Source organism: Bos indicus x Bos taurus, chromosome 5, assembly GCF_003369695.1.
Source record: "Bos indicus x Bos taurus breed Angus x Brahman F1 hybrid chromosome 5, Bos_hybrid_MaternalHap_v2.0, whole genome shotgun sequence".
NCBI classification, from domain to species: Eukaryota; Metazoa; Chordata; class Mammalia; order Artiodactyla; family Bovidae; genus Bos; species Bos indicus x Bos taurus.
In genome coordinates this window covers 7,191,609-7,218,367 of record NC_040080.1, presented here as the reverse complement: position 1 = coordinate 7,218,367, position 26,759 = coordinate 7,191,609, and the positions used below count along the sequence as shown (strand labels likewise).

At 48.2% G+C, this 26,759-nt stretch overlaps 1 protein-coding gene across 1 annotated transcript in view; it reads left to right on the top strand.

The window, feature by feature from the left end:
- Positions 1-26,759, top strand: part of SREBF2 (sterol regulatory element binding transcription factor 2) — a 57,953-nt gene that overhangs the window by 14,975 nt on the left and 16,219 nt on the right. The window contains exons 2-11 of the mRNA XM_027540645.1: positions 9,219-9,668; positions 10,680-10,861; positions 11,902-12,048; positions 13,450-13,671; positions 14,663-14,777; positions 14,959-15,140; positions 20,394-20,586; positions 21,197-21,378; positions 22,215-22,491; positions 25,221-25,390. Coding sequence (XP_027396446.1) covers positions 9,219-9,668; positions 10,680-10,861; positions 11,902-12,048; positions 13,450-13,671; positions 14,663-14,777; positions 14,959-15,140; positions 20,394-20,586; positions 21,197-21,378; positions 22,215-22,491; positions 25,221-25,390 — 2,120 coding nt within the window. The remainder of the gene's footprint in view (positions 1-9,218; positions 9,669-10,679; positions 10,862-11,901; positions 12,049-13,449; positions 13,672-14,662; positions 14,778-14,958; positions 15,141-20,393; positions 20,587-21,196; positions 21,379-22,214; positions 22,492-25,220; positions 25,391-26,759) is intronic.

Below are 26,759 nucleotides of genomic sequence, written 5' to 3'. Positions count from 1 at the left end.
CATACTCTTATACCAGTATATCATTAGTATGTAGTGAAAATTTATGAAGATTACTGAGGAAAACAGCAGGATGACAAAGGTGGATTCAAGGAGAATGCAAGAAACTGATACTCACATAATAGGAAAGAAGTAAGATTGCAAATTCAGATATATAACCGGCTAATGTCCTGCAGGGCAATAAAGACAAAGCTTTCAAGGTTATCTTTTTCACCAGACAAGTCATTTGCTACTTGTTTATTTTCTACATGAACATCTCATGTTACAGAATGTGTACCTGATGAATAGTAAAGAGGAAGTCAGACCACTCTGTGTTTCCGGAGCGCGTCAGATGACCTTTAGGTAGACAGGTAGGACTTTTAGAGACGCTGTACTTCCCCGCCCCGGCCCCCGGCTCCCGCTTATTTTCAAGTTTTGGACAATTTTTTTTTTTTTTAAACAAATCACAGTTGGGTTCAGGAGTTAAAAGATGGCTAGACCTGAGGTAGAAAAGTGTCCTTGGTGAAAGAAATTGTAGGTCGTTTTGAAATGGAATTGTGCAATTAAAAGGAAGAAGGCTGTAACAAGCAGAAAGGGTGAGGCAGGTGATCGCATTCAGAGAAAGAGCCCCTCCTCCCCACCAAAGGCTTGTGCTGACAAGGAAGGGAGTGGGTGGATGATGAGCTAAAGTGAGTGGAAATGAAATCCCTTGAAGTCGGAGGGAGCCATTGGTGGGAAGCTATGAAACTCCTGTTTGAGAAGTTTGATTTGCTTTGAAAGATTGTTGGCCCAACAAGGTACTCAAGACGATTGTCACCAGGTGGAAGCTGCGGTTGAAATCAAGGCAAGAGGGAGGGAAGAGATAACCCTGTGATACTGTGGAAGGTGACCTGCCAGGAATTCATAGCGAACTCACCGCAGAGGAAAGAAGAAGAAAAGAGCAACTGAAGGTAGAGCCGCAGGTCACTGTCTTTCGATTGGAACTCAAGAGCTGGCTCAGGTTCTGTTGGCCCAGAGACAATGGCACCGGTCACCTGAGCTGGGTCCTCTGGGGCTGCCCCTGATGCCCACCCTGGGCAGGTGGCGAGAGAGCCAGGGCAGACCAGAGGCCGTCCGAGAACGACTTGGTTTCCCTTTGTCTTTTCTTTCTTAATTTTTCAATGTATTATTTGATTATGTAATACTTGATACGTGCAGAGGAGTGTGTGACACATTTGTGTGTGTTATGAAACACAAGCATTTGAGAACCTCCACCTCCCCACCTAATTTTCCTCTGTGGTTTCTTTGCCAGTAAAGAGTTCACTCATCCCTCACTTAAAATATAGGATACCTGAGTTACCCGCTTGTCATCCTGTGTCATTCGGCACCTCCTCCAGCCTCCCTTTCCCCAGGACTGTGACCCAGGATTCCCCTGAAGTGCATGATTCTACCCCTGTGCTCTGAGCTTCTTAGCAAATAAATGTGTCTCCCGGTGTTTGAGTGGATCAATTTTTTTTTTTTTTTTAGTTGAGCAATCTCTAGAATAATTTTATCTGTAGAGCTGCCGTAGCATATAATTTCAAAAAATATCTTGAGGATATTTCATTTCTTGAGTACTTATTTTCAAGAAATTTCATAAGTGGTCACATTTTCTATGGAAATATTGACTCCAAGTCACTAGATTTGGAGGGTACTTGTTGTCAGATCATACATTTACACAAAATAATAGTGTACAAATAAAACAAACCTTATTAAATTTCTCTAACAGTCCTGATATTCCCTTGGGTGGGGCAGGGGGCTCATTCCACTAGTTGTCATCTCTCAATTATTCTAGTTTAAACTCTCAATTTTTCACAATTCAGTCTCTTTTTTTTTCCCACCTCCCTTTGGGTCTTCTTAAATGCTACATCAAGGAAAGAGTTCTGTGGCATATGACCCAAATCCTTAGAGACTCTATTCTTGAATTATTAGTGGGTTTTGCCATGGGTGACTTGTCTCTTCTGATTCCTGGACCGGTATTTGTTGAGGTGCAACTGGACCTGCCTTGCTTTCTGAATTGTCTTTCAGGGTCTAATTGTTGGCCCCTGCCGTAGAGCACATTCAGGCTTCCTTATCACATGTTCAAGTCACTGCCACACATCTGTGAAACACAGGGGAATTTTGGCATTCTCCAGAAAACAGAAGATCTTCAGATTTACCTTGTGCAACTGCTATCTTTCCAGTGCACATTTGATAAGACACCATGGATACAGGAGGCTTTTAGAGAAATGCCCTGCCCTTATTGCTGCGCCTGTAAGATAGACCCCACTCATCCTTCTCCTGCTGTTATCAGATTCTCTGATAACTATGTGTGCTCAGTCTCTTAATCGTGTCTGACTCTTTGCAACCCCATGGACTGTAGCCTGCCAGGCTCCTCTTTCCATGGAATTTTCCAGGCAAGAATACTGGAGTATTGCCATTCCTTACTCCAGAGTGCATCGATTTTTAAGGCAGCAGTTTGCCTGTTGTAGCTGTCCCTCTGTTCCTTCTGGTCCTGTTTGCATTTCAGGGCTTCCATGTTGAGGGGAGTGGTTGACAGCGCAGCTCCTTTACTGCTCCTCCAGGTGACCTGAATGGGGATAACGGATGTTTCAGGTCCTGAGAAAGCAGGGGTGGTCACAAATAGCAAAATGGTGGACAAATGAAAAGTCGCGTTACCACTAACCCTCAGGTTTGATATGGATCTACGTTGGACTTTTTTTTTTTTTTTTTTTTTTTTAAGATTCTTTAATTAGGAAAAAAATCCTAGGAGGGGAGACAGGTTCATCAACTTGAAAGCGGGATATGTTTTGGGGATTAGATTTTGTGTTTACCTGCCTCTCCCCCACTGGTTATGGTCTCTCTCATTCCACACACATCACACACCATGCTTCTGTGTTCTCAAGTCTGTTGGGCAGGTCTAATGTGAAAGATGAACAAAAGTAAGTGAAGAAGGTTTAGGTCAGTATCCTTATGATGTTGGGGATGAGGAACAGAAACCAGGTAATTTTACTACACAGGATTAAAATTGTTCTGCTGTAATGCAGCGTACATGTTACTGAAAAGTACTGCACTATGCAGAATTACACAGTAAAAATCACAGAGCTTATGGGGAAAGTGGGGTTAGGTTCTCAACACTCAGAAACTTCATAGGAGACCAGAAAATACAGAGAAAAAATAAATAGGCTTTCTGAAAAAAAAAGATAGGTACAAAGTACCATGTATAAAATAAACGAACTACAACGATATATTTATTTATTGTACGGCACAGGAACAATAGCCAATATTTTATAATAACCTTAAATAGAGTATATATAATTTATAAAGATCTTGAATCACTGTGTTGTAAAACTGAAACTAACATTTTGTTAATCAACTATAGCCCAATAAAAAAATTCAAATTTAAGTGCTAAAAATAAATAAGATAGCAACCCCTAAAACAGTTTTACAGATGTTAAGTGGCTTGGAAATACAGCACTCTACCTTGAAAAAGACCTGAGGTTTGCTTGTGGAAGTGGGTGTTGGAAAGTTAATAGCTCATGAGTTACTGTGAAGTGATAGAAGAAGGGCTATCTGAAGTCCAGTGGAAATTCTGACCCCAAATGTGGATGGTTATAGCTCATAATACATGCAAGTGACCTGACGAAGCTGGTAGATGTTTGAGGTATGTGCATTTTTTGTTTTCCTGTGTGGCTTATTTCAGCTGGGTGTGGTTTTATGCATTTTTTAGTGTTTCTTTAATGCATAAGTAAACACAAAATTTATGCCCAAATTATTCCCTAATATATCCAGTTCATCGGAAAAAAATCTGAATTTTCCAAAAATAAAGTCAAAGCAAAACTATCAGAAACTGCTACGTATAACATGTACTAGTGAGTACTGAGTGCTGGGCGCTGTGCTGTAGGTTCTGTGTGAGCTATCTCCCAACAGCGTGACAAGCTCAGCACGCTTGTTAGCCGCATTCCATAGGTGAGAAGACTGTGACTCAGAGAGGTAAACTTACCCAGGTTACAGGGCTAGGACAAGGTGACTCTCATGACTGTGCCATTCTCTTTCCTGAGCAAAAACGAATAAGCCAGCAAAGTGGGGCAAATGCTTAAGAAGAGCAAAATCCATAATATATGAAAGTTTTTCAAATCAGTAAAAAGAGACAAATAGCCCAGTAGAAAAATGAACAAAGGTCAAGAGCAGGCAGTTTGCAAAGAAGGGATACAAATGGCCAGTGAAATGAGGGGAATGACATTTAACCTCAGTGGCACCCCACTCCAGCACCCTTGCCTGGAAAATCCCATGGATGGAGGAGCCTGATAGGCCACAGTCCATGGGGTCTCGAAGAGTCGGACATGAATGATCGATTTCACTTTCACTTTTCACTTTCATGCATTGGCGAAGGAAATGGCAACCCACTCCAGCGTTCTTGCCTGGAGAATCCCAGGGACGGGAGAGCCTGGTGGGCTGCCGTCTATGGGGTCGCACAGAGTCAGACACAACTGAAGCGACTTAGCAGCAGCAGCAATACTTATTCATTCAGTCAGAACAATTAGCTGTTTTTTTCCCACTATCAAATGGACAGAAATAAATGTGGGAAAACACTGGCAGGAATATAGATTGTTATAACCTTTCTGAAGTATATATAGAATACATGTCTGTTGACCCAGCCATCTAATTTCTAGAACTTTATCCTAAGGAAATAAATAATCAGATAAGTGGGAAAAGATCCTTGTTCAAGATTTTTGTAAGAGTTGTTCATCATACCAAAAAGATGAACGCATTCATTCATCATCACCAGGTGATTAACCAGGTGGTTGAATCCTGGTCCCTTAATGCACTGTAATACAATGCAGAAGAGCACACCACAAGGCAGTGTGAATGCAGGACTCAGAAAGGATGACACTCTGTCCGTAGTGGTTGATACTACATACTCTTCGTGTTTTATTAAGTGAAAGAAACAGGGACAAAATAGCATCTCCCCAGTGTGATCCCATTTTTGTAAAACCATCCCATATGTGTGCATGCTTGTGTTTGCAAGCAAACCTTGAATGGGAAGAAGTGTGGAAAGATACACATCAAAACATTGACGGTAGATGTCTCTGGGTGATGGAATTGCTGGATGACTTTTTTTTTTTTTTTAATTTTTTTCTAAATTTTTCTGTAGTGAATATTTTACTTTTATGGTTTAAAAAAGAAAATTATTTTAAAACATTGTCTAGGGACTTCCCTGGCAGCCCAGAGGTTAAGACTTCACCTTCCTGTGCAGGGGGTGCAGGTTGGACTCCTGGTCAGAGAGCTATCCCACATGCCTCATGCCAAAAAACCAAAATATAAAGCAGAAGCAACATTGTAACAAATTCAATAAAGACTTTAAAAATTGTCCACATCTAAAAAAAAAAATCTTTAAGAAAACATTGTCTAACCCAAGATCCATAATAAATACAAAATATAAGAATAAATGACCTTTGTAAAACAGTTCCAGCACCTAACAGGGCTCAGTAACAAACACCCACAGAAAGGATTTTTGACCAGCTGCAGTAATGGAAACGACATTACCCCGTTTGGAGCTTCAGATTCTTTATTTCTGACTGAAATTAATCTGATTGGATTTCAGGTTACCTCATTCTCAGGGCTTCCCTGGTGGCTCAGATAAAGCGTCTGCCTGGAATGCGGGAGACCCGGGTTCGATCCCTGGGTCGGGAAGATCCCCTGGAGAAGGAAATGGCAACCCACTCCAGTACTCTTGCCTGGAGAATCCCATGGAGGGAGGAGCCTGGGTGGGCTACAGTCCATGGGATCGCAAAGAGTCAGACACAACTGAGCGACTTCACTCTCACTTTCATTCTCAGGTAGATGCCACTGGACCGAGCCAGACACAGTGGCTTATGTTACCTCCGGGTCCCAGGCCCTGTAAGGTACACGTGAACTTGGGATCTCTTTGGATGAAACCTGGGACTGTCATGCACAGGTGACAGCCGAAGCCTCTAATTTTGGTTACGTGATCAGAACCCACATGTAGTTTCTTAGGGCCCAGCTTACTTTATCAGGCAACTTGAATCTTAGTTTATGAAGCAGCTAAACACAGGAGGGTAGCTTGGTGGGGAAGGTGACTGACAGGAGCGCCCCTCCACCCCACCCAGTGAGCTGGGCTTTGCAGGCCTCAGGTGGTGGCCCAGCTCCAAGGAGGCCCGTGTCTGGTCCTCCATGTCTCGCCCAACTGCTTTTTCAAAGCTCCATAAAAATACCCAGACTTCCCAGTGGCTTGGTGGGAAAGAATCCACCTGCCAGTGCAGGAGACAGGGATTTGATCCCTGGCCTGGGAAGATCCCACTAAGCCCGTGAGCCACAGCTATTGAGCCTGTGCTCCGCAATAAGAGAAGCCACTGCTGTGAGAAGCCCATGCACCGTCACTAGAGAAAAGCCCACACAGCAAAGAAGACCCAGCACAGCCAAAAAGAAAGAGAATTATTTAAACAGAAAACAACAAACTGCCTTCTCTTAGGCCTCCCTTTTCCAGGTTTCATGGCTCTTTGCGGACACGGGAGCCTGCGCGACCATGGCACACGAGTGATGGGAACAGGGAAGCACCAGGAGATGCAGGGCGCTCCCAGGGAGTACCCTGAGGTACAGAGCAGATCTGCGCCTGCACGGCCTCCCCTCTGTCACTGCAGCCAGCTGGGTCCAGAGAGGCCCAGCGGGCCTGCTGCAGCAGTGGCTCCCAGAGCCTCTTCCTTACTTCTTCCTTCAAGTGCTCAATCTCAACAGCCCCTCTGTGCCCCTCAGCCCAGTGCCTGTCTGCCTGGCTGGAGATAGCTCTGCTGGAGCTCATCATGTGTGGGTTGAAAAGGATTTTTTTTTTTTTTTTTAAGCAGTCACATTCCATCTGCCAACACACCCTGCTTTGTAAGCTAAGCTGTGTGGCCTCTGCACGTGACTTTTCCCCAGCCAGCCCAAGTGTCCCCCCACAAAACTTTCTGGAGAGCATTCGACAGGGAAGTGGAGCCAAGCACCCGTGGACTAGGGCTTCAGAGGCCCCACTGACAGGGATCTTTGTAAGGGTCAGCCTCTCACCAAGCACTTTGCATACATTATCTTATTAGTCCTCACCACAAAGAAACCAAGTCTTCTTGAGGCAGCCTCTTGTGAGGAAACAGGGATGTGGAAAGAAGTGACTTGCCCATGTTCACACAGCAGATTAGATTCGAGATCCACTTGGTGCCAAAGCCTATGCCCGTCTGCCCTCCCGCCTCTTTTGCCCTCCTTCCCTTTCCATGGATTAGGGCAGTTAGTGGGGGAGTAAGAGTCTTACGGCTCACAAAGTAGCCCTCTGTGTTGATTCCCCAGTGGGGAGATCTTACGGGAAGGCTCAACAAATTATTAGGTTTTTCTTAATCACTGTCTTAAAGCATTTTAAGAAATTGTGCTTGGAACGTGTCAGCACTGAATTGTTTTGTTTGAATTTTGTGCTAATTTGAGGATATTGCTCAATAATCACATATGACAAATTGGAATTCGTTGGTGCAAGTTACAGTTATCTGTGGCATTCTGCCCACTCCTCCCTCCCACAGGTGACGGGCTGAGTCGGGACGGAGCTGAGTGTCGAGGTGTTGGTAAATAATGCCACTGTGTAGTCATTTAATCTTGTGAGGTGCTGTTTTTCCAGCAGGTTGAACTGACTGAACACAAAAATGTGCTGAACTGCTAGGTCACTCTAGAAACCCCTGGGTAGCTTTCTACTCGCCTAACGTAAGACTCTTCATAGCCCAGATTCACACACGCATGATGAGCACACGCACACACACCCAGTTAGAGACCTGGGAAGGACTTGGGGTGGAGGTTTGGAGAATGATTAGAGATAGTGCTTAGGGGCCTTTGTTTTTCTTTCTTCTTTGTGTGACCAGATCAGAGCATCCTGCCGCCTTGAGGGTTTGAGAGGAGGGTGCCACAGTTTAGGAACAAGCAGTAGCTTCTTGGGAATATATTGGAAAGGAAAAGGGAGAGGATGTGAACTGGGTAGAGGATTGTAGATCTGAAAATACCTTGGACACAGCTGAGGCCCCAGAGTCCCAGTGGGAAGCAGCCCTGTGGGGAGGGAAGGAGTCATGAGAGATGAGCTGTTGGTCGTGGATTAAGTTTGGTTTGGGTAAACCTTTGGGAGGACGAACCAGGAGAAGAGGCCCTGGAAGCAGGCTTGCGGCCCTCAGGGCTGGGAATTTAGGGTCCCGGGTACTTAAGAGCACAATCTAGAAGAGGGGCACAGTCTCCAGTGGACACATGCCCTTGGCCCCACAGGCTACTTGCACAAAGGAAAGGGGCACAGCTAGGGGAGTCCAGGGCCCGGGTTGTTCTGCCCTGACCTTCTGACGGTGCAGTGGAAAAACTCGAAGGTGGGAGGCCAAGAACTGGTACTAATCTTTGCTGTGCCCTGATGCGCTGTGTGACCTTGGCTTGGTGATTGCCCTGTTCTCAACCTTGCGTAAGATCTTTCCTTTGGGGCCATCACCTTCATCATCCTTTCGGGTTCCATTGCCCAGGATGGAGGGAAGGCCCAGAGCCTGCCTGTGGTGAGGTGAGTCAGGTCTGGCCGACTCCTGCTTTGCCATGGGGAGCAATGCTGGCCAGGACTGGAGGTGGCCTCACAGTGCAAGGCTGCTGAGCCCCAAAGACTTAAGGCGGCGACTCCCCCAACTGTAATATGGGGCCAGCAGCCCCCTCCAAAGGCAGCACTCACCCAGCACAGAGGCGGCTCCTGTTAGACCTGATGCAGACAATGAGGAAAGCAGGCAGGGCAAGCCTGGAGATGGTGCGGAGGGAGAACAGGAGCCACGTGAAGTCCTGTCCCGCTCACCCATGGTCGGCCATGTTGTCCCCATTGAGCCGCCACGCGTGAGAGAGGTCACCCGTCTCTGCCCTGGTCTTGGGAAAGCTGTTGGGTTTTCTCACGCCTTAGTTGTTCAGCTGCTAAGTCATGTCCCCGTTTTCGTGACCCTGCGGACTGCAGCACACCAGGCCTCCCTGTTCCTCCCCATCTCCCAGAGATTGCCCAAGTTCTTGTGCCTCAGGTTCTTAAGCAAATTTAAAAGTTAATCAACATTTTGTTTGTTTATGATGCTAAATACTTTTCACGTTTATTTCCTTTTTTTAGATCCAAAGCTACACCACGAACAAGTACAACCAAGATGTTGTATCTCACATTTACCCACTAAACGACGTTTTGGACGGCAGTAAAATTCCCCCTTTCCATGTGTTCACAGAGATGCTGCAGTTCGTCAGCAATCAAGTGGGCGAGTTCCCTGACTTGTTCTCAGAGCCGCTCTGCGGCTCCTTCCCGGGCGGTGGCGGTGGCAGTGGCAGTGGCGGCGGTGGCGGCGGCGGCGGCGGCGGCAGCAATGGTGGCGGAGCCGGAGCCGGGAGCGGGGACCCCTCCGGGCAGCGGCCCTTCAGCCAGGTCCCGCTGCCGGCCTTCTCCCCCTCGGCCACCTCCTCGCAGGCTGCGACCCTCCAGGTCAAGGCGCCCGCCGCCTCGGGTCCCACCCCGCCAAGGGCGGCCCCGGTTCTGCAGCCCCGCCCCCAGCCGCAGCCCCCGCCCCCCGCCCCACTGCCGCAGCAGACCGTCATGATCACCCCGACCTTCAGCACCGCTCCGCAGACGAGGATCATCCAGCAGCCCGTCATCTACCAGAATGCAGCTACCAGCTTTCAAGGTGACTCGAGAACTCAAATGCCATAGCCTTTAGTGGGTTCAAAAGTTTTCAGGCCAGTCTGCAGACACTGTGGAGGCAGATGGAGAAGAGTTCTGTCTTCCCTGGGGATGACAGAATCTTAGTGACCTGGCCTGTTCTGAATGAGGTTTTGGTTAACTGAGCCTGGTGGTGCAGGATCAGGTTCCCGCTCTTCAGATACCTTAATGTCTGTTGGGCCTGCTTCAAGGATTCGTGGTCACAGACTCTCAACAGGCACTGTAAGCTCAGGGCTATCCTGAGAACTAGAGGTGGAGGCTTGCATGAAATGGGTCTTAACCCAGGCCCCAGGAGGATTGCAGCTCCTATAGGTTGAGAACCTGGCATCCAGCCAACATCTGAGCATCCACCACCAAGAGGAGCGCACCTTTGACATGGGCACCCTGTCTCCTGAAGTGGCAGGCCCCGGAGCGAGCCCTCGGCTGTGTGCATAGTGAACCAGCAACTCTCTGTGCTATGTAGTGTCCCAGCCCCTTTTCGTGGGTGGGATTTCTCTCTGACCCTGTGGAGAGCCCAGGGTGTGATTAGTCCTGCTGTACTAATTTATTTCATAGGATCTGCCAGCTCTTCAGTGGGCTTCAGGGGTTTCAGGGCTGGGGAAAGGCGACAGAGCAAAAAGCCAAAACAGTCATCCCAAGTACACTTTCCATTCGTTTCCTGGGAGCCAATGAAGCCCCAGGAGTTGGTTCTAACATTTGTTAATTCCCTCACTGGGGGCAGCCATTTGCTGTTTAGCTCCCCTCACCTCCACTCCAGCACCTTGAGTAATGAAATAGCTTCTACTCGTTCGATCGGAAATTGAGGCAGCCCTCACAGGATCTTCTTGTCCACTTGACCACCTTGTGGACGGCTCTCCACATCCTCTCCAGAAGCAGGGAGGGAGCTGGGGTCCTTCCGAGGCACTCGGTTACAACGCAGCTCCCGTGACAAGATGCGCTCCTCGCCCGTGTGACTTTCTCCTCTTCTCCTCCCAAGTCCTTCAGCCTCAGGTCCAGAGCCTTGTGACCTCCTCCCAGGTGCAGCCGGTCGCCATCCAGCAGCAGGTGCAGACTGTGCAGGCCCCGCGGGTGCTGACGCAGACGGCCAGTGGCACGCTGCAGACCCTGGCCCCGGCCACGGTGCAGACAGTGGCCGCACCCCAGGTGCAGCAGGTCCCGGTAGGTGGCTGGCGGGAGTTCCAGGAGGCCTTGGTAGGGGCTCTCGGCCAGTCTGTGATGGAGGATGGGGTCTACATACCAAGCAGGCCAGCAGGGTGTGAGGGAGCCGCGGGTGGGGGCAGGTTGGGGCCACTGGACCTCACGAAGCACCAGTGAGACCCAGTAGAGATGACGTCTGTAGGTGGACACTGGCACTCATATAAACTCAGTAAATGCTGGTGTATTAACTTATTTGCACTTGTAATGGGTATAAAACTGAAAACAGATGTGCTAAAATGTCTTTAAGACATGCATCACAGTGGACTATATTTCTAACTAATGAAATAATTTATCTTAAAAAATCCAGGTTTACCATATTTGCTTCTCAGCCATATACCTGGCATTCCGCAGTTTGTCCATAATCAGATCTCTCTCCCCTCCACAGTCCCTCTGCGCCACGGCTTCTCCGCACTAGCTAGGCTCCTGGCACTGCTCACATTGAAGCCTTTCAATCTTCCATCCCAAGACCCTCTTTGTTTTTGTTGGTTAGTCGCTGAGTTGTAGCCGATTCTTGGGACCCCATGGACCGTGGCCTGCCAGCCTCCTCTGTCCATGGGATTTCCCAGGCAAGAATACTGGAATGGGTTGCCATTTCTTTCTCAGGGGGATCTTCCTGACCCAAGGATCTAGCCACGTCTTCTGCTTGGCAAGCAGATCCTTTACCACTGAGCCACTCCAGAAGCGAAGCCCCAGACCCTCTTTAGCTGTGCTGTTTCTCCCCCTCAACCCAGTAGTCAAGCTACATTCTCAGTTTTATGAAAATTTTATCATTCTTTTCTGGAGGGTCTTTGCAGCAAGAAGTAACACAAAACAGAAAAATAGCACTGCCAGGACTTCCTTGGTGGTCCAATGGTTAGGACTTTACACGTCCACTGCAAGGGGTATGGGTTCCATCCCTGGTCTGAGAACTTAAGGTCTCATATGCTGGATGGTGCAGCCAAAAGAGGGAAAAAAGAAATACAGTGCTAGCTTCCTTTTCCTTTTCTTCCTTTTCCATGCAGGTCCTGGTACAGCCTCAGATCATCAAGACAGACTCCCTTGTCCTGACCACACTGAAGACAGATGGCAGCCCCGTGATGGCCGCGGTCCAGAACCCCGCCCTCACTGCCCTCACCACCCCCATCCAGACAGCCGCCCTGCAAGTTCCGGTAAGAGCTGTGCCCCCTCTTTCTTGGGCGTATTAGGCCTCAGAGATGTTAACAAAGCCTCCAGACCCTGAATAGATGCAGAAACTCTATGAAATGTGTCAGTCAAATTGCAAAATTGTCCCTTTTTAGTTTTTTTTTTTTCTCCTTGAGAAGTACCAGCACTTCGTGTTATGTGGGAGTCCTAGGGTTTATGAGGAGCAAGGGAGGGACCGCAGAGGAGCTGCAGGTCCACACAGGACCATCTGCCTCTTAGGTCCTGCGTATGGGGGTTTAGCTTCTGAAGAACCCTAGGCAGGGAAGGGCTTCAAGGTGGGTCGTGCAAGGTCCCTTACTTAAGGTGTAGGGTCTTGGTCACTGTCCACATCTTGTGGCTGGAGAGTCTGACAGAAAAAAGTAATCAGAAGTCAAAAGTAAGCATTATTCATAAAAGCCAAAAACCAGAATCAACCCAGCTATCCATCCAAAAAGAACTATTGATATATACAGCTACATGGCTGGCCTTCAGAAATAGTATGCTGAGCAAAAGTTGCTGATCACAAAGAATTCATGCTGATGTTTCCAGTGTATGAAGTTTAAGAAGACAGTGATTGAAGTCAGAGCAGTGATTACGAAGATGGGGAAGGGGCGTGTGGGAACTTTCTCGGGAAATTGAAAGGGTCTCTGTCTTCATCAGGGTTACGTTGGTTACACACACTGTATTACGTACATCACAATTCCGTTAAGTTGTACAGTTGAAATGTGTACTTTTGACTGTGTGAATTATTTCTTGATGGCTCATGCATTTGAGAAGCGTTTTATCTGCTCATTGGTCATTTGGATATTGAGGCCATTTGTTGAAGAAAATAAAACTAAAATCAGTGAAAATAGAAACAAAGAGAAGGAAAAGCAGATCTGAGGGGAAAACAGGGGGATGCCTCCATAGTTGGTGTGTTTATTTAATAAAATGGCTCTGATTGTCACTTCTGCCTTTGAGGTTTTTGATGGTCAAATTGTATAAGGAAATCCAATAAGTTCATTCTCCGTCACGCGGGAGGAAAACGTGTGTCACACACAGGAGGGAGTTTTGTGGTTGGTGCGGCATTGTACACGAGCTCAGAGGCGGCTGACGGGTTGACAGCAAAGCAGAAACTAGACATTTTCTGGCATCCTTACACCAAAGGTTGGCATTGATCCACACTAATGCTGTTGTGGCACAGACTAACCAGCAGTGAGTCTGAAAGGGCACAGTGCCCAAGATACCATGGCTCCCAGGGCTTCCAGACTTGATTATCCCAAGCAAGGCGTCAGACCACACAAAGCATTTTCAGGTGATGCTACGTGGCCAGGGCCAGTGGGTTCATGTCCTGAGGTTGCTTTCCTCACGCTAACCAGACGATCATTCTGCCCTTGTGTCTGTTCTAGACCCTGGTGGGCAGCAATGGGACCATTCTGACCACGATGCCTGTGATGATGGGACAAGAGAAGGTGCCCATTAAGCAGGTCCCCGGGGGAGTCAAGCAGCTTGAGCCTCCCAAGGAAGGAGAAAGGCGGACGACACACAACATCATTGAGAAGCGGTATCGCTCCTCCATCAACGACAAAATCATTGAGTTGAAGGACCTGGTCATGGGGACTGATGCCAAGGTGGGTGCCAAGCAGAATTTTGTCTCATGCCTCGTCATCTCCCCTCTGTCTGTGTTTGCTCTGGGAATTTAGGGAAGACCCAGGCCCAAGTGAGTGAATGCAGGAATAGTTAAAGGTGCTTCTTATTAAAGCATCTTGGTGTTTTGAAATTCTGTAAAGTGTTAGCTGTTGGGAGTTGTCAGGCAGTAGTTTGCCTGGACCTTTGATTCTGCTCTGCAGTGGTGGCCACTCACTGCCCCCGACAACCACCGTTTCCCAGGCTCCTGCTGCTCACTGATGGCCAAGTACAGGACCATGTGCACCTCTTAGTCAACCAATGGCATTTTTGGCAAATGTTTAATCATATTCAGGGATGGCTAGCGATATTTTAACCTTTTAGGGAGGAAATAAAATGTAGATTGGGTCTTTGACCAAGAACAAATAAGAAGAAATTTATTTTTCATGTATTTCTGGTGTTTCAATTAATGTATCTTTTGGCTTTGGCATGTAGATTTTTACATCCATTATCTGTTTATCTTTACCTCTATTTTCAAAGAAAATACAATTTTCTTGGTAGCCCTCAAATCTGAAAGGTACTGATACTCCTTTATTTAAGATAACCAACCAACAGTGCTCTGGTTTTTTGTTGCTTATTTTCCTTAAAGTTTGTTTTGGTGCTAGGATTATTATAAGAAGTAGGAATAACAGCTCATATTTAGTGCTACTATGTGCCAGGCTAGAGGCTAAGCTCTTTGCATATATTATCTCTTTTAATCCTCATGGCAAGCCTATGACTCATATATTGTCATTATCCCTATTTCACAGAGGAGGAAAAGTGAGGTTCAGAGATGCTGAGTAACTTGTCCTGGGTTACACAGCTAGTTAGTGGAAGACTTAGGACCTGAACCCCACAAGGACCTCCCGCTCCAGAACCTGAGCTCTGGGCCTCAGCTGCCCTCACTGTGCAGGCTGGTCTGATGCCGCTGTGTTTCTCACCCGTCTTCCTTCCCAGATGCACAAGTCTGGCGTTCTGAGGAAGGCCATCGACTACATCAAATACTTGCAGCAGGTCAATCATAAACTGCGCCAGGAGAACATGGTGCTGAAGCTGGCCAATCAGAAGAGCAGTGAGTGTGCTCGTTATAGGAGGGGTCCTATGCTGGGCACTGGGGCGGGCCCATGGGCACGTGTGCGAGACGCCACCACGGGCGAAGCCGCAGCAGGGGCTGTGCGTCCCTCCTAGCCCTGCCCTGGCGCAGGCCGAGTGTTATAAAACCGACCGTTTGCCAGGTAGGGTTTTCTTTACAGAACTCCTGAAGGGCATCGACCTGGGCAGCCTGGTGGACAATGACGTGGACTTGAAGATCGATGACTTTAATCAGAACGTCCTTCTGATGTCGCCTCCGGCCTCCGACTCAGGGTCCCAGGCCGGCTTCTCCCCCTACTCCATCGACTCAGAGCCAGGAAGCCCTCTGTTGGATGATGCAAAGGTAATGAGCTTTTGAAATCCCTAACCCTGGGAATCTCTCCCATCTTCCATAAGTTAATAGTGAGGAGATTGCAGACAGAGGTCCAGGCCAGGTGTTCAGAGGCCTCAAGCTGGAGAGGAGCAAGAATTCTGTGAAATCAGGCACATACTGAAAACTAAAGAAAAAGAAGACTGACTCTATGTGGGGAGACAGCCCCTGGTTTTATTGGTCTTTGCTGAAAGGGCCCATCAGAGAGAAATAAGGGCCAAATCCAGAACGGGGACACACAGCAGCTGTCAGGCAGAGCTAGGAATTGCTGGAGGCTCCTCATTGCTTTCCTCGCCTGTAATGAGCCTGGCAAGACTGCTTTGTGAGGTTGTTCAGTTGGGTTAGGATGAAGCTGCCTCTGGGTCCTCTTCGGGAAATGTTTACAATTTGCAGTCTTAACAGATAACATTCCTACCAGGGGCCTTTAATTGTGGAAGAAAGCCCATGGCAATTGTTTAATGGAGTTAGAAGAGACTCAAGCCTAATGATTTTCCTAGGACCGTGTGGAGACCACTGGGGTTTGTGCTGTATTTTGACACTGGCAGTTTCTGGCTTCAAAAGCACAAGTTTCCTTCTACCATAAGTTGTTGATCAGACTATTTATTGTAGCATCTGCTTAATTTTATTAAGGAAGCTCTATTTTTGAAATATTTTATAAGTGTGATTCTGTTTGGAAACACAAGTCCATATGACATATACCTTGAATTGGATAAGTGTCTGAATCATCAGAAGAAATTTTCAAGTGGCTTAAAAATGTTGAAAAGGAATGACATGTATGTACACACCAGGGGAGAGCCGACTCTAGTCTGGTTCCCCAGGCCGGCAGAACCTCTGCCTCCAGTTCTTCTGTAAAATGGGGAGAAAACAATGTTATGGGTTTAGAATAGGTAAGCTTCTGAAAATAGGTTCATACTAAAGTATGGTGTTTAATCAACTTGGAGGTATAATTTAAATATGATAAAATACACCTATTTTACTGTATTGTACAATAAGTGTTTTAATAAATATGTACACTTACGTCACTCACAATAATCATGATACAGAGGAAAGAACTGGAAGTATTTTTTCTAAGATCAGGTGGAAGACAGGAATGCCCAGAGGAATTCCCTGGTGGTCCAGTGGCTAGGACTTGACGCTTTCACTGCCAGTGGCCCAGGTTTGATCCCTGGTCGATGAACTAAGATACCATAAGCTGTACTGCATGGCCCCCCACCCGGCAAAAAAAAGACAAAGATGCCCACTCTTGCCACTTTATTCAACATAGAATTGGAAATCCTAAAAAAGAAGTTAAAAGGAATCCAAATTGAAAAGGAAGAAGTAAAACTGTCACTGTTTGCAGATGGCATGATACTATATATAGAAAATTCTAAAGATGCCACCAAAAATACTACTAGATTAATAAGTTTAGCAAGATTGCAGGATATAAAATTAATATACAGAAATTGGTTGCATTTCTGTACTAACAAAGTACCAGAAAGAAAAATGAAGAAAACTATCTTATTTGCAGTTGCATCGAAAAGAATAATGTTATCTAGGAATAAATCTGACTAAGTGGCTAAAAGACCTACTAAAAAAAAAGTATAAGACACTGATGAAAGAAACCTCTAATGGTGATGGACACAGATGGAACAATATACCGTGCTTGTGGACTGCAAGAATTATACTGCTAAAATGATCATACTCCTCAAGACAGTCTACAGATTCAGTGCAATCCCTATGAAAATACCAATAACATTTTTCACAGAACTAGAAAAAAAAATCCTAAAATTTATATGGCAACACACAGGACCCCAAGTAGCCAAACAGTCTTGAGAAAGAACAGTCGAGCTGGAGGTAGCAGGTTCCCTGATTTCAGTAATCAGAACAGTGTGGTATTGGCACAAAACAGACACGTAGATCCAGGAACAGAATCCAAAGCCCAGAAATACACCTACTTATGTGGTCAGTCAGCCTGTGACAAAGGAGGCGAGAATACACAAAGCGGGGAAGTGACGGCTTCGTCAGTAAATGCTGCTGGGAAAACGGGACAGCTCCATGCAAGAGAATCAAATGTACTACTTTCTCACACCATCTACAAAAGTAAACTCAAAGCAGATTAAGGACTTAAATGTAAGACCTGAAACCATAAAACTCCCAGAAGAAAACAGGCAGTATGCTCTTTGTTACCCGTCTCAGCAATATTTTTTTGAGTATGTCTCCTCAGGCAAGGGAAACAAAAGCAAAAATAAACAAATGGAACTACAGCAAACTGAAAAGCTTTTGCAGCAAAAGAAACTATCAGCAAAATAAAAGGGCCACCTACTTGAATGGAAGATGGTATTTGTCTGACAAGGGGTTAATATCCAAAATATGCAAAGAACTTGGAGGATTCAACATCGGAAGAATAAACAATTTAAGAATGGACCTAGGATACACACATTTTTCCAGAGAAGACATACAAATGGCCAACAGGCACATGAAAAGGTTCAACATCAGTAATCATCAGGGAAATGCAAATCAGAACCATGGTGAGATACCACCTCACACCTCTCAGAGTGGCTATTATCAAAAAGACAACAAATAACAAGTGTTGGGGAGAATGTGGAGAAGAGAACCCTAGTGCACTGTTGGTGGGAATGTAAACTGGTGCAGCCATTATGGAAAGCTTCACTGGTGGCTCAGACAGTGAAGAATCTGCCCGCAGTGTGGGAGACCTGGGTTCATCCCCTGGAAAAGGAACTGGCAGCCCACTCCAGTGTTCTTGCCTGGAGAATCCCATGGACAGAGGAGCCTGGTGGGCTATAGTCCGTGGGGCCAAAAAGAGTCCAACACGACTGAGTAGCACACACACTATGGAAAGCAGTATGGAGGGAGGTTGCTAAAAAAAAGGTTTAAAGTAGAACTGCCACCCAATTCAGCAGTTCCCCTTTGGTATTTTCTGAAGAAAACAGAAATACCAATTTGAAAAGATATATGTACCCTTGTGTTTATTGCAGCCTTATTCACAGTAGTCAAGGTATGGAAGCCACCTAAGTGCCTATAAATAGATGAATGGGTAAAGAAGATGTGGTATATATGCAATGAAATATTAGCCATTAAAAATAATGAAATCTTACCATTTGCAACACTGTGGATGGACCTAGAGGGTATTATACTAAAGTGAAATTAGTCAGAAAATGACAAGTGTTGGCAAGGATGTGGAGAAAAGGGAACCCTCACCCAGCTGTCGTGGGAATGTCAGTTGGTGCAGCCACTATGGAAAGTAGTATGGAGGTTCCTCAAAAAGTTTAAAAGACAGCACCATCCAGTTCAGCACTTCCACTTCTGGCTATTTTTCTGAGGGAAAAAAGCCATAAAAAAGAATGAAATTTTGTGACAACCTGTATGATCCTAGAGGCTATTATGCTAAGTGAAATGAGTCAGACAGAGAAAGCTAACCACACATAATTTCACTTATCAGTTCAGTTCAGTCACTCAGTCGTGTCCGACTCTTTGCAACCCCGTGAATTGCAGCACGCCAGGCCTCCGTGTCCCATATCCATTGAGTTGGTGATGCCATCCAGCCATCTCATCCTCTGTCGTCCCCTTCTTCTCCTGCCCCTAATCTTTCCCAGCATTAGGGTCTTTTCCAATGAGTCAACTCTTCGCATGAGGTGGCCAAAGCATTGGAGTTTCAGCGTCAACATCAGTCCTTCCAATGAACACCCAGGACTGATCTCCTTTAGGATGGACTGGTTGGATCTCCTTGCAGTCCAAGGGACTCTCAAGAGTCTTCTCCAACACCACAGTTCAAAAGCATCAATTCTTCTGTGCTCAGCTTTCTTCACTGTCCAACTCTCACAACCATACATGACCACTGGAAAAACCATAGCCTTGACTAGACGGACCTTTGTTGGCAAAGTAATGTCTCTGCTTTTGAATATGCTATCTAGGTTGGTCATAACTTTCCGTCCAAGGAGTAAGCGTCTTTTAATTTCATGGCTGCAGTCACCATCTGCAGTTATTTTGGAGCCCCCCAAAACAAAGTCTGACACTGTTTCCCCATCTATTTCCCATGAAGTGATGGGACCGGATGCCATGATCTTCGTTTTCTGAATGTTGAGCTTTCAGCCAACTTTTTCACTCTCCTCTTTCACTTTCATCAAGAGGCTTTTTAGTTCCTCTTCACTTTGTGCCATAAGGGTGGTGTCGTCTGCATATCTGAAGTTATCGATATTTTTCCCAGCAATTTTGATTCCAGCTTGTGCTTCTTCCAGCCCAGTGTTTCTCATGATGTACTCTGCATATAAGTTAAATAAGCAGGGTGACAGTATACAGCCTTGACGTACTCCTTTCCCAATTTGGAACCAGTCTGTTGTTCCATGTCCAGTTCTAAGTGTTGCTTCCTGACCTGCATACAGGTTTCTCAAGAGACAGGTCAGATGATCTGGTATTCTCATCTCTTTAAGAATTTCACTTATATGTGGAATCTTTAAAAAAAAAAAAAAAAAAGTACAAAACAGAAGCAGATGCTTAGATAAAGATAACAAATGGGTAATTGCCAGAGGGGAGAGGTTGGGGAGGGTGAGTGAAATAGGAGGGGAAGACTTAGAGATACAGACTTCCAGATAAAAAAATAAATGAGTCAGAGGGAAGAGCTTTACAATATTGGAAAAATAGTAATGTTGTGATAATTTTGTCTGGTGACAGATGGCAGCTAGATTTATTGTAGAGATAGTGTCATGTATGAAAATAATCCAGGCGCTGTGTTGTGTACCTGGAGCCAACATAGTGTTTGTAGGTCAATTATACTTTAATTAAAAAATAATAATAATTGAATAAATCCTTTCTAGTTTTTTTAAAAAAATGATACAGAACATATTTATCTCCCGTGAACGTATACTTTTGCAGGAAGTTCACCCATACCTCTCCAGGCTCAGGCTTAACTTCTGATTTTGCCTTCAGTCGCTTTAGATCAGCTTGCCTGTTGTGGAATTACGTGTCGGAGCACTGTGGTAACAGCAGGGCCCCTCTCCCTCCGGTCTTTAGACCATGTTATTCTCCCAGGTGGCAAGGGAGCGAGGGCCCCCATGTCTGAGCAGCAGTGGGAGAGGCGTGAACCTCTTAGTTCCCTCCTGAGTTTATTCCCATCCACCTTCATGGTCTTGAATTTAAATCTCAGAGTCCTGATTCTGATATATAAAAAGTAAAATGCTATAAGAACTCGCTGAAGTCTTCCTTCTCACCTCGCGGCCCCCTGTTTCGAAGGTCAAAGATGAGCCGGACTCTCCTCCGGTGGCGCTGGGCATGGTGGACCGCTCCCGCATCCTGCTGTGTGTCCTCACCTTCCTCTGCCTCTCCTTTAACCCCCTGACCACTCTGCTGCAGTGGGGGGGGGCCCACGACGCAGACCAGCACCCACACTCAGGCCCTGGCCGCAGCATGCTGTCGCTCGAGTCAGGTAGGTGGAGGGCGCCTCGGGCCATCTGGGCATGAGTGGGCTGCTATGGCAGGAGAAGGTCCTGCCCACAACCCGCTTGGTTTGTCATCAGGTCCCAAAGGGCTTTCGCAGTGGGCCCCATCTGCTTGCTTCTGATAGTGACCAGTATCAGTTGCATGTACAAGTCACAGGGCAAACCTAAGTTCAGTCAGAAATAGCGAAACAAATCAGGACCCTGCTCGGCTGTAGTTGGGGGTTTGCGGGTATGCCTGTTTGGAGGAGGATGTGGTCTTACTGCCTGAGTTGTCAAACCAGCTGCGAGCCCTGCCTTGGCCAACAAAGATTTGTGTGGCATTCTGCCCCATGGTGACAAGGGCTCCAGGGCTTTTATTGAGGCTGTGGAATTGTCCCAGATTTTCTACAGTGTGGATTAATTGCATGTATTTATTCCTGACCTAAGCACTTAGACATTGTTACTAAATGAAGCAATCACATTTGTTTCAAACATGACGGAGGAGGCTGCTTCCTTTAACCTGAGGGGTGGATCAGGTGCCCTGCAGCACCCCCAGGGCTGCCCAGGGTGGGTGGGTGGGCCCTTCGTCACGGGCTCAGCTGAGACGCTTCTCCGTAGGCTCCAGGGGCTGGCTCGACTGGATGATGCCAACGCTCCTCCTGTGGCTGGTGAATGGCATGATCGTGCTGAGCGTCTTTGTGAAGCTGCTGGTTCACGGGGAGCCGGTAATCCGGCCACACTCGCGCTCTTCAGTCACCTTCTGGAGGCACCGGAAGCAGGCAGACCTGGACCTCGCCCGGGTGAGTCTGCGCACGGGCTCAGAGACCATCATGCTCAGAGCGTAGGCATCCTCTGTCCCTCTTCTTCAGGGTCCTCTCTTCTTAAAGGTACAGGAAGGAAGGTTTGGGTGTCATACGCATTGCATGATGGGAAGGGAGAAGAGCATTGACCCTAGTTTCCCAAGTGTGGCCTCCAGGAATGAGAAAAACACAGACAGGGTCTTCAGTACAGGACAGTAGACTGTCCACTAGGTCCTCTCAGGTTGGCAGAGACCTGTTCAGATCCTCGGTCAGAGTAGTTCCACTGCAAATTTGTCTAAAACTGTGGTTCTCAAACTTCAGGGTCATAAGGACCACCCTGAGGGCCCATGCCCATCCCAGAGATTCTGAGTCAGTAGGGGGGAAGGGGTGGGATGGAAAACCAGGAATTCACATTTCTAACAAGATCCCAGGGGCTGATGATGCTCCTGGTCTCTGGGAACCACATTTTAAGAACCTACAAGCCTAAAAGATCACATGGTTCATCGTCTCGATCCATGTTATCATCTTATGTGTGAAAGGTACCATGGGAAATTCTGGATAGAATATTTGCTTAAAGATAGAACGTGGTACAATCCCAGTTTAGCAAAAAGGCTGGGAGGAAGTATATCAGAATGGCAGCAGTCATTCTAGGGGATAAGATTCCAGGTGATTTCTTTGTACTTTTCTGTAGCTTTCTGAGTTTTCCCAGATTTTTCTTCACTAAGCATGCATTACTCTGATAACCTGGAGTACTGAAGAGAAAGAGTTTTCACTAAACCAAAACTAAAAGGCTGCCCCAAGGCCAGCGAATGTTACACCTTCTCGCTTCCCGCCAGGGGGACTTTGCGGCTGCTGCGGCCAACCTGCAGACCTGCCTGTCGGTGCTGGGCCGGGCCCTGCCCACCTCCCGCCTGGACCTGGCCTGCAGCCTCTCCTGGAACGTGATCCGCTACAGCCTGCAGAAGCTGCGCCTGGTGCGCTGGCTGCTCAAGAAGGTCTTCCAGCACCGGCGGGCTGCCCCAGCCACTGCTGCGGGCTTTGAGGAGGAAGCGAAGACCAGCGCCCGGGATGCAGCCCTGGCCTACCACAGGCTGCACCAGCTGCACATCACAGGTGAGGGCTGGCCACCGCAGCCCGGCCTGCCTCCCAGTGCCCCACAGCGTCACCCCGCCCAGCCTCAGTTTGCCAGTTTTCTGCCCCAGATGAACGAAGTCCCCTTTACAATGCTCGTCGAGGATGGTTAGACCAACCCTCCACCCATGGCTGTGAAGATTGCCGTTCATCATTACGTGTGCTTAGTCGCTTAGTCGTGTCAGACTCTTAGCGACCCCATGGACTGTAGCCCACCAGGCTCCTCTATCCATGGAATTCTCCAGGCAAGAACACTGGAGTGGGTTGCCATGCCCTCCTCCAGAGAATCTTTCTGACCCTGGGATCGAACCCAGATCTCCGGCATGCAGGCAGATTTTTTTAACCATCTGAGCCACCGGGGAAGTCTTTCATCATTATAAGACACGTGTTTTTTTCACTTTAACATCTCTGCACCAGGCTGTGTCCTCTACACATTGAGTGTCATGGTTGAGTTGGCAGTGCTTTTTCTGTGGTGGTGCTTAAGTTAATGGAGAAACTTAAAATTGATGGCGTCTTAGAATCAGTGAAACATGATCCTTTATTTCATTCCACAAAGTCCTGCTCTAATAGAGAAGCAGATTGGTCAGTAGGTGAATTACAGTTCAGTGTGGTTTAGGGGTCACAGAAGAGTTGGGTTTCAGCTGGGAGGGAGGGGTCCATGTCGGGTAGGGCCCTGAAAGGCTTTGTGTCAAGTCTCGGCTTTGCGTGCAAGGAGGCGTTTGAGTTCACTGGCTCTGCTGAAGGGATGTGCCTTCCAGGCTGAGGGACGTGTTCCCAAGGAGGAGCCCCCCCACCCGGTGGTGTCCCCAGGTGGGCTGTGTGAGGGGAGGGTGACAGGAGCCAGCACAGTGGGGGCGATGACGTCATCAGGCCTGTGCTCTGAAGCCAAGAAGATTCACTCCGATGGAGAGGCTGCCTTTAGGAGGCCCCGCGGGAGCGGGTGCAGATGCCGAGAAGACAGACAGACAGGAAGGAGCAGGTGGTTGACAGGCCTTGGGGACTCATTGCATGGGAAGGGTAAGGAAAATTGGGTAAGGGGCTTCTCTGGTTTCTTGCTTGAGAGTCGGGGTGAATCGTGTTGCCATCAACAAAGGTGGGGAGAACAGGAGACACGCAGCTTTCTAGGGAGGAGGTGAGACATCCAGCTCGGGACCCTTGCCCATGAGACACTGAGGAGGGCTATTCAGTGGTGGGGGCCGGGCTGGATCTGTTGTCCACGGAATGGAGCTGGGTCTCTAGTCTGCAGGTGAGGATAAAAGCCATGGGCGCTGATGAGAGGGCTTGTGATGAGAGGGCCCCTCCAGGGCATGTGGGAGGAGACTTGCACGGAAAGGATGGGGCAGGGACAGGGAACGGGGCAGAGGCTGACCTGAGAGGTGGCCAGGCAGGAGAGGCCGAGAGGCTTGGTGTGTGGGGAGGAGAGGATTCAAGAAGGGAGGTTGCTGCTGGGATGTGGGTAAGGCGAGGGCAGAGAGCAGCCGTGGGCACAGCGACGGGAGGCGGCCTGATGGCTGGGGGAGCTTCGCCTAGGAGTGGGGCGCTCCCAGGCCAGGGGGATGGAGATGAGACTCTAGGGCAGCTGTGGGGCTGGAACACCTGCGGCCTTGTAGAGCTCTCGCAGCAGGGCCTCATGTGCAGACCTTCCCTGCTTCCCCATCCATCCTGACCCCCTGGGGATGGAACAGGCTCCATCCAGGTCTCTGATCCGGAAGCTGCATCTGTTCGGGAGAGTTCCAGCTGAGATGGTTCACACTGCTCATGCCCCACACTCACCCAGCGCTCGGTGGGCCTGGCCCTGAGCAGGGCCCCGAGAGGACAGTGACCAAGAGATGACATGGTCCCCACGCTGCCCTCCGCCTGCCTTCCCCGCAAAGGAGAAAGCCAAGGTGGTGGTGCCTCCTAGGAAGACCAATATGTAAAGGTCTGCCGAATGAAGTCTGGGGCCTGATATGAGACTAGAGAGGCTGGGTGAGGTCAGGCCTGGCTGGCCACGCCCCCAGGGACAACCTGCTCCCCCCCGCCCAAAAAAAAAACAAGGCAACTGCTTGTGCTGACCACCTCCCCTCACTGTAGTGAAGACCAAGGCAGGTGGCAGTGTGAGAGCCTCGGAGCCTTTGACGTGCCTTGGGGTCTGGTCCCCGAAGAGCCGTGTGGCCCTCATGGGAGGGTGCGGTAAGCCTCTCCTGGCCGTCCACCTCCCCGCCAAGATGTGTCCGGCCGTCACGGCTCAGTTTTGTGTAACTTCCTTCCTTCAAAAGTGTGTGTGCTTATAGACTGTGGGGTCTTGTTAAAGCAAGATAAATTCAGATCAGTTTTTATTTTTTTAACCTTTCTTGCACCATTTGGAAACACGGGACTGTATTAGCAGAACACTGCCATGCTGTTGACACTGTTTGGGAAAATGCTGCAGCTCACCCCCTGAGTCCTGTCCACTGACCTGCAGTCCTGACCACTTCCGTTACCCAGGGCTGGGGCCGCAGGCCAGGCTTTGGACCTGTGCTTTCTCTTGTCCTCAACTACCTGTGAGGTAGAAAGGAGCACAGAGCTACTGGGTCACAGGGCTGGCGCCCTCTCCAGGGCTGTCTGATCACAGAGTCCATCACCTTCCCCGCCATGGTTCTGCTCTTGCTCTGCTGGTGCTGGAGGAGGCAGGAGAAGGCGTGGGTTGAGGGCCTCTGTTAACATTCATCATCCCGTTTCTGCCGCCGTAGGCAAGCTTCCCGTGGGATCCGCCTGTTCCGACGTACACATGGCCTTGTGCGCAGTGAACCTGGCTGAATGTGCCGAGGAGAAGATCCCTCCCAGCACGCTGGTGGAGATCCACCTGACCGCCGCCATGGGGCTCAAGACCAGGTGTGGAGGCAAGCTGGGCTTCCTGGCGGTGAGTGTCCTTCACTTCCCTCCCCTGGACCTTCTCAGAGCGCCCTTCCCAGCCAAGTGAGTGAGTGAAAGTCGCTCAGTTCAGTTCAGTTCAGTTCAGTCGCTCAGTCGTGTCCGACTCTTTGCGACCCCACGAATCGCAGCAGGCCAGGCCTCCCTGTCCATCACCAACTCCCGGAGTTCACTCAGACTCAAGTCCATCGAGTCAGTGATGCCTTCCAGCCATCTCATCCTCTGTCGTCTCCCTCTCCTGCCCTCAATCCCTCCCAGCATCAGAGTCTTTTCCAATGAGTCAATTCTTCGCATGAGGTGGCCAAAGTACTAGAGTTTCAGCTTTAGCATCATTCCCTCCAAAGAAATCCCAGGGCTGATCTCCTTCAGAATGGACTGGTTGGATCTCCTTGCAGTCCAAGGGACTCTCAAGAGTCTTCTCCAACACCACAGTTCAAAAGCATCAATTCTTTGGCGCTCAGCCGTCTTCACAGTCCAACTCTCACATCCATACATGACCACAGGAAAAACCATAGCCTTGACTAGACGGACCTTTGTTGCTCAGTCGTGTCCAACTCTGCAACCCCATGGACTGTAACCCGCTAAGCTCCGCTGTCCATGGAATTCTTCAGGCAAGAATTCTGGAGTGGGTTGCCATTTTCTTCTCCAGGGATCTTCCTGACACAGGGATTGATCCCGCATCTCAAAGAATTGCAGGTGGATTCTTTACTGTCTGAGCCACCAGGGAAGCCCTTCCCAGCCAGGACCCAAGATGTAAAAATTAGTGTGGGCGCTGCCCTCAGATGCTGACCACCTTGAGGGGTAGATGTCCACTCAGTGGGCCATTTCACAAATACTTGGCAGTAAATAAAACAGACAAGAATTCCTCCCCCCAAGGCATTTTAAGCAGAACAAGGCATTTTAGTACCTTGAGGTATTGCTTCAGTGATAAGAGTGACCTTGTATTCGAGAGGCTAATGCTTGACTCTTCTGCTTAGAGTCTGCTGGCTGTGTCTCCTGGATCTATTATTAACTGAGAATGCCTTCTGTTTGGTACCTTGTGTTGATCACAGCTCTGTGGGTCTGGAAGTGGAAAACACTGTATGTCTTGTGAGGGGCTCGCGTCAGACTCCGGGTGGAGACCGTGGTTTCCTCCAGTGTGCCTGGCACAGGGCCAGCCTTGGGAACTCACAGCTGGATAATTCACAGACCGTGTTGCCAACTCGTTCACAGCCTCTGCTGACCTCAGGCTTTCTCTTCTTCCAGCAGACACAGGCATGTCTTATTCAGTGTCAGCTTTGGGTTGGCTGCCTAGCTGTGTTCAGCATAGAATGATCTTATCCCCCCATCCGTGTCCATATCTCATTAATAGCACTGAT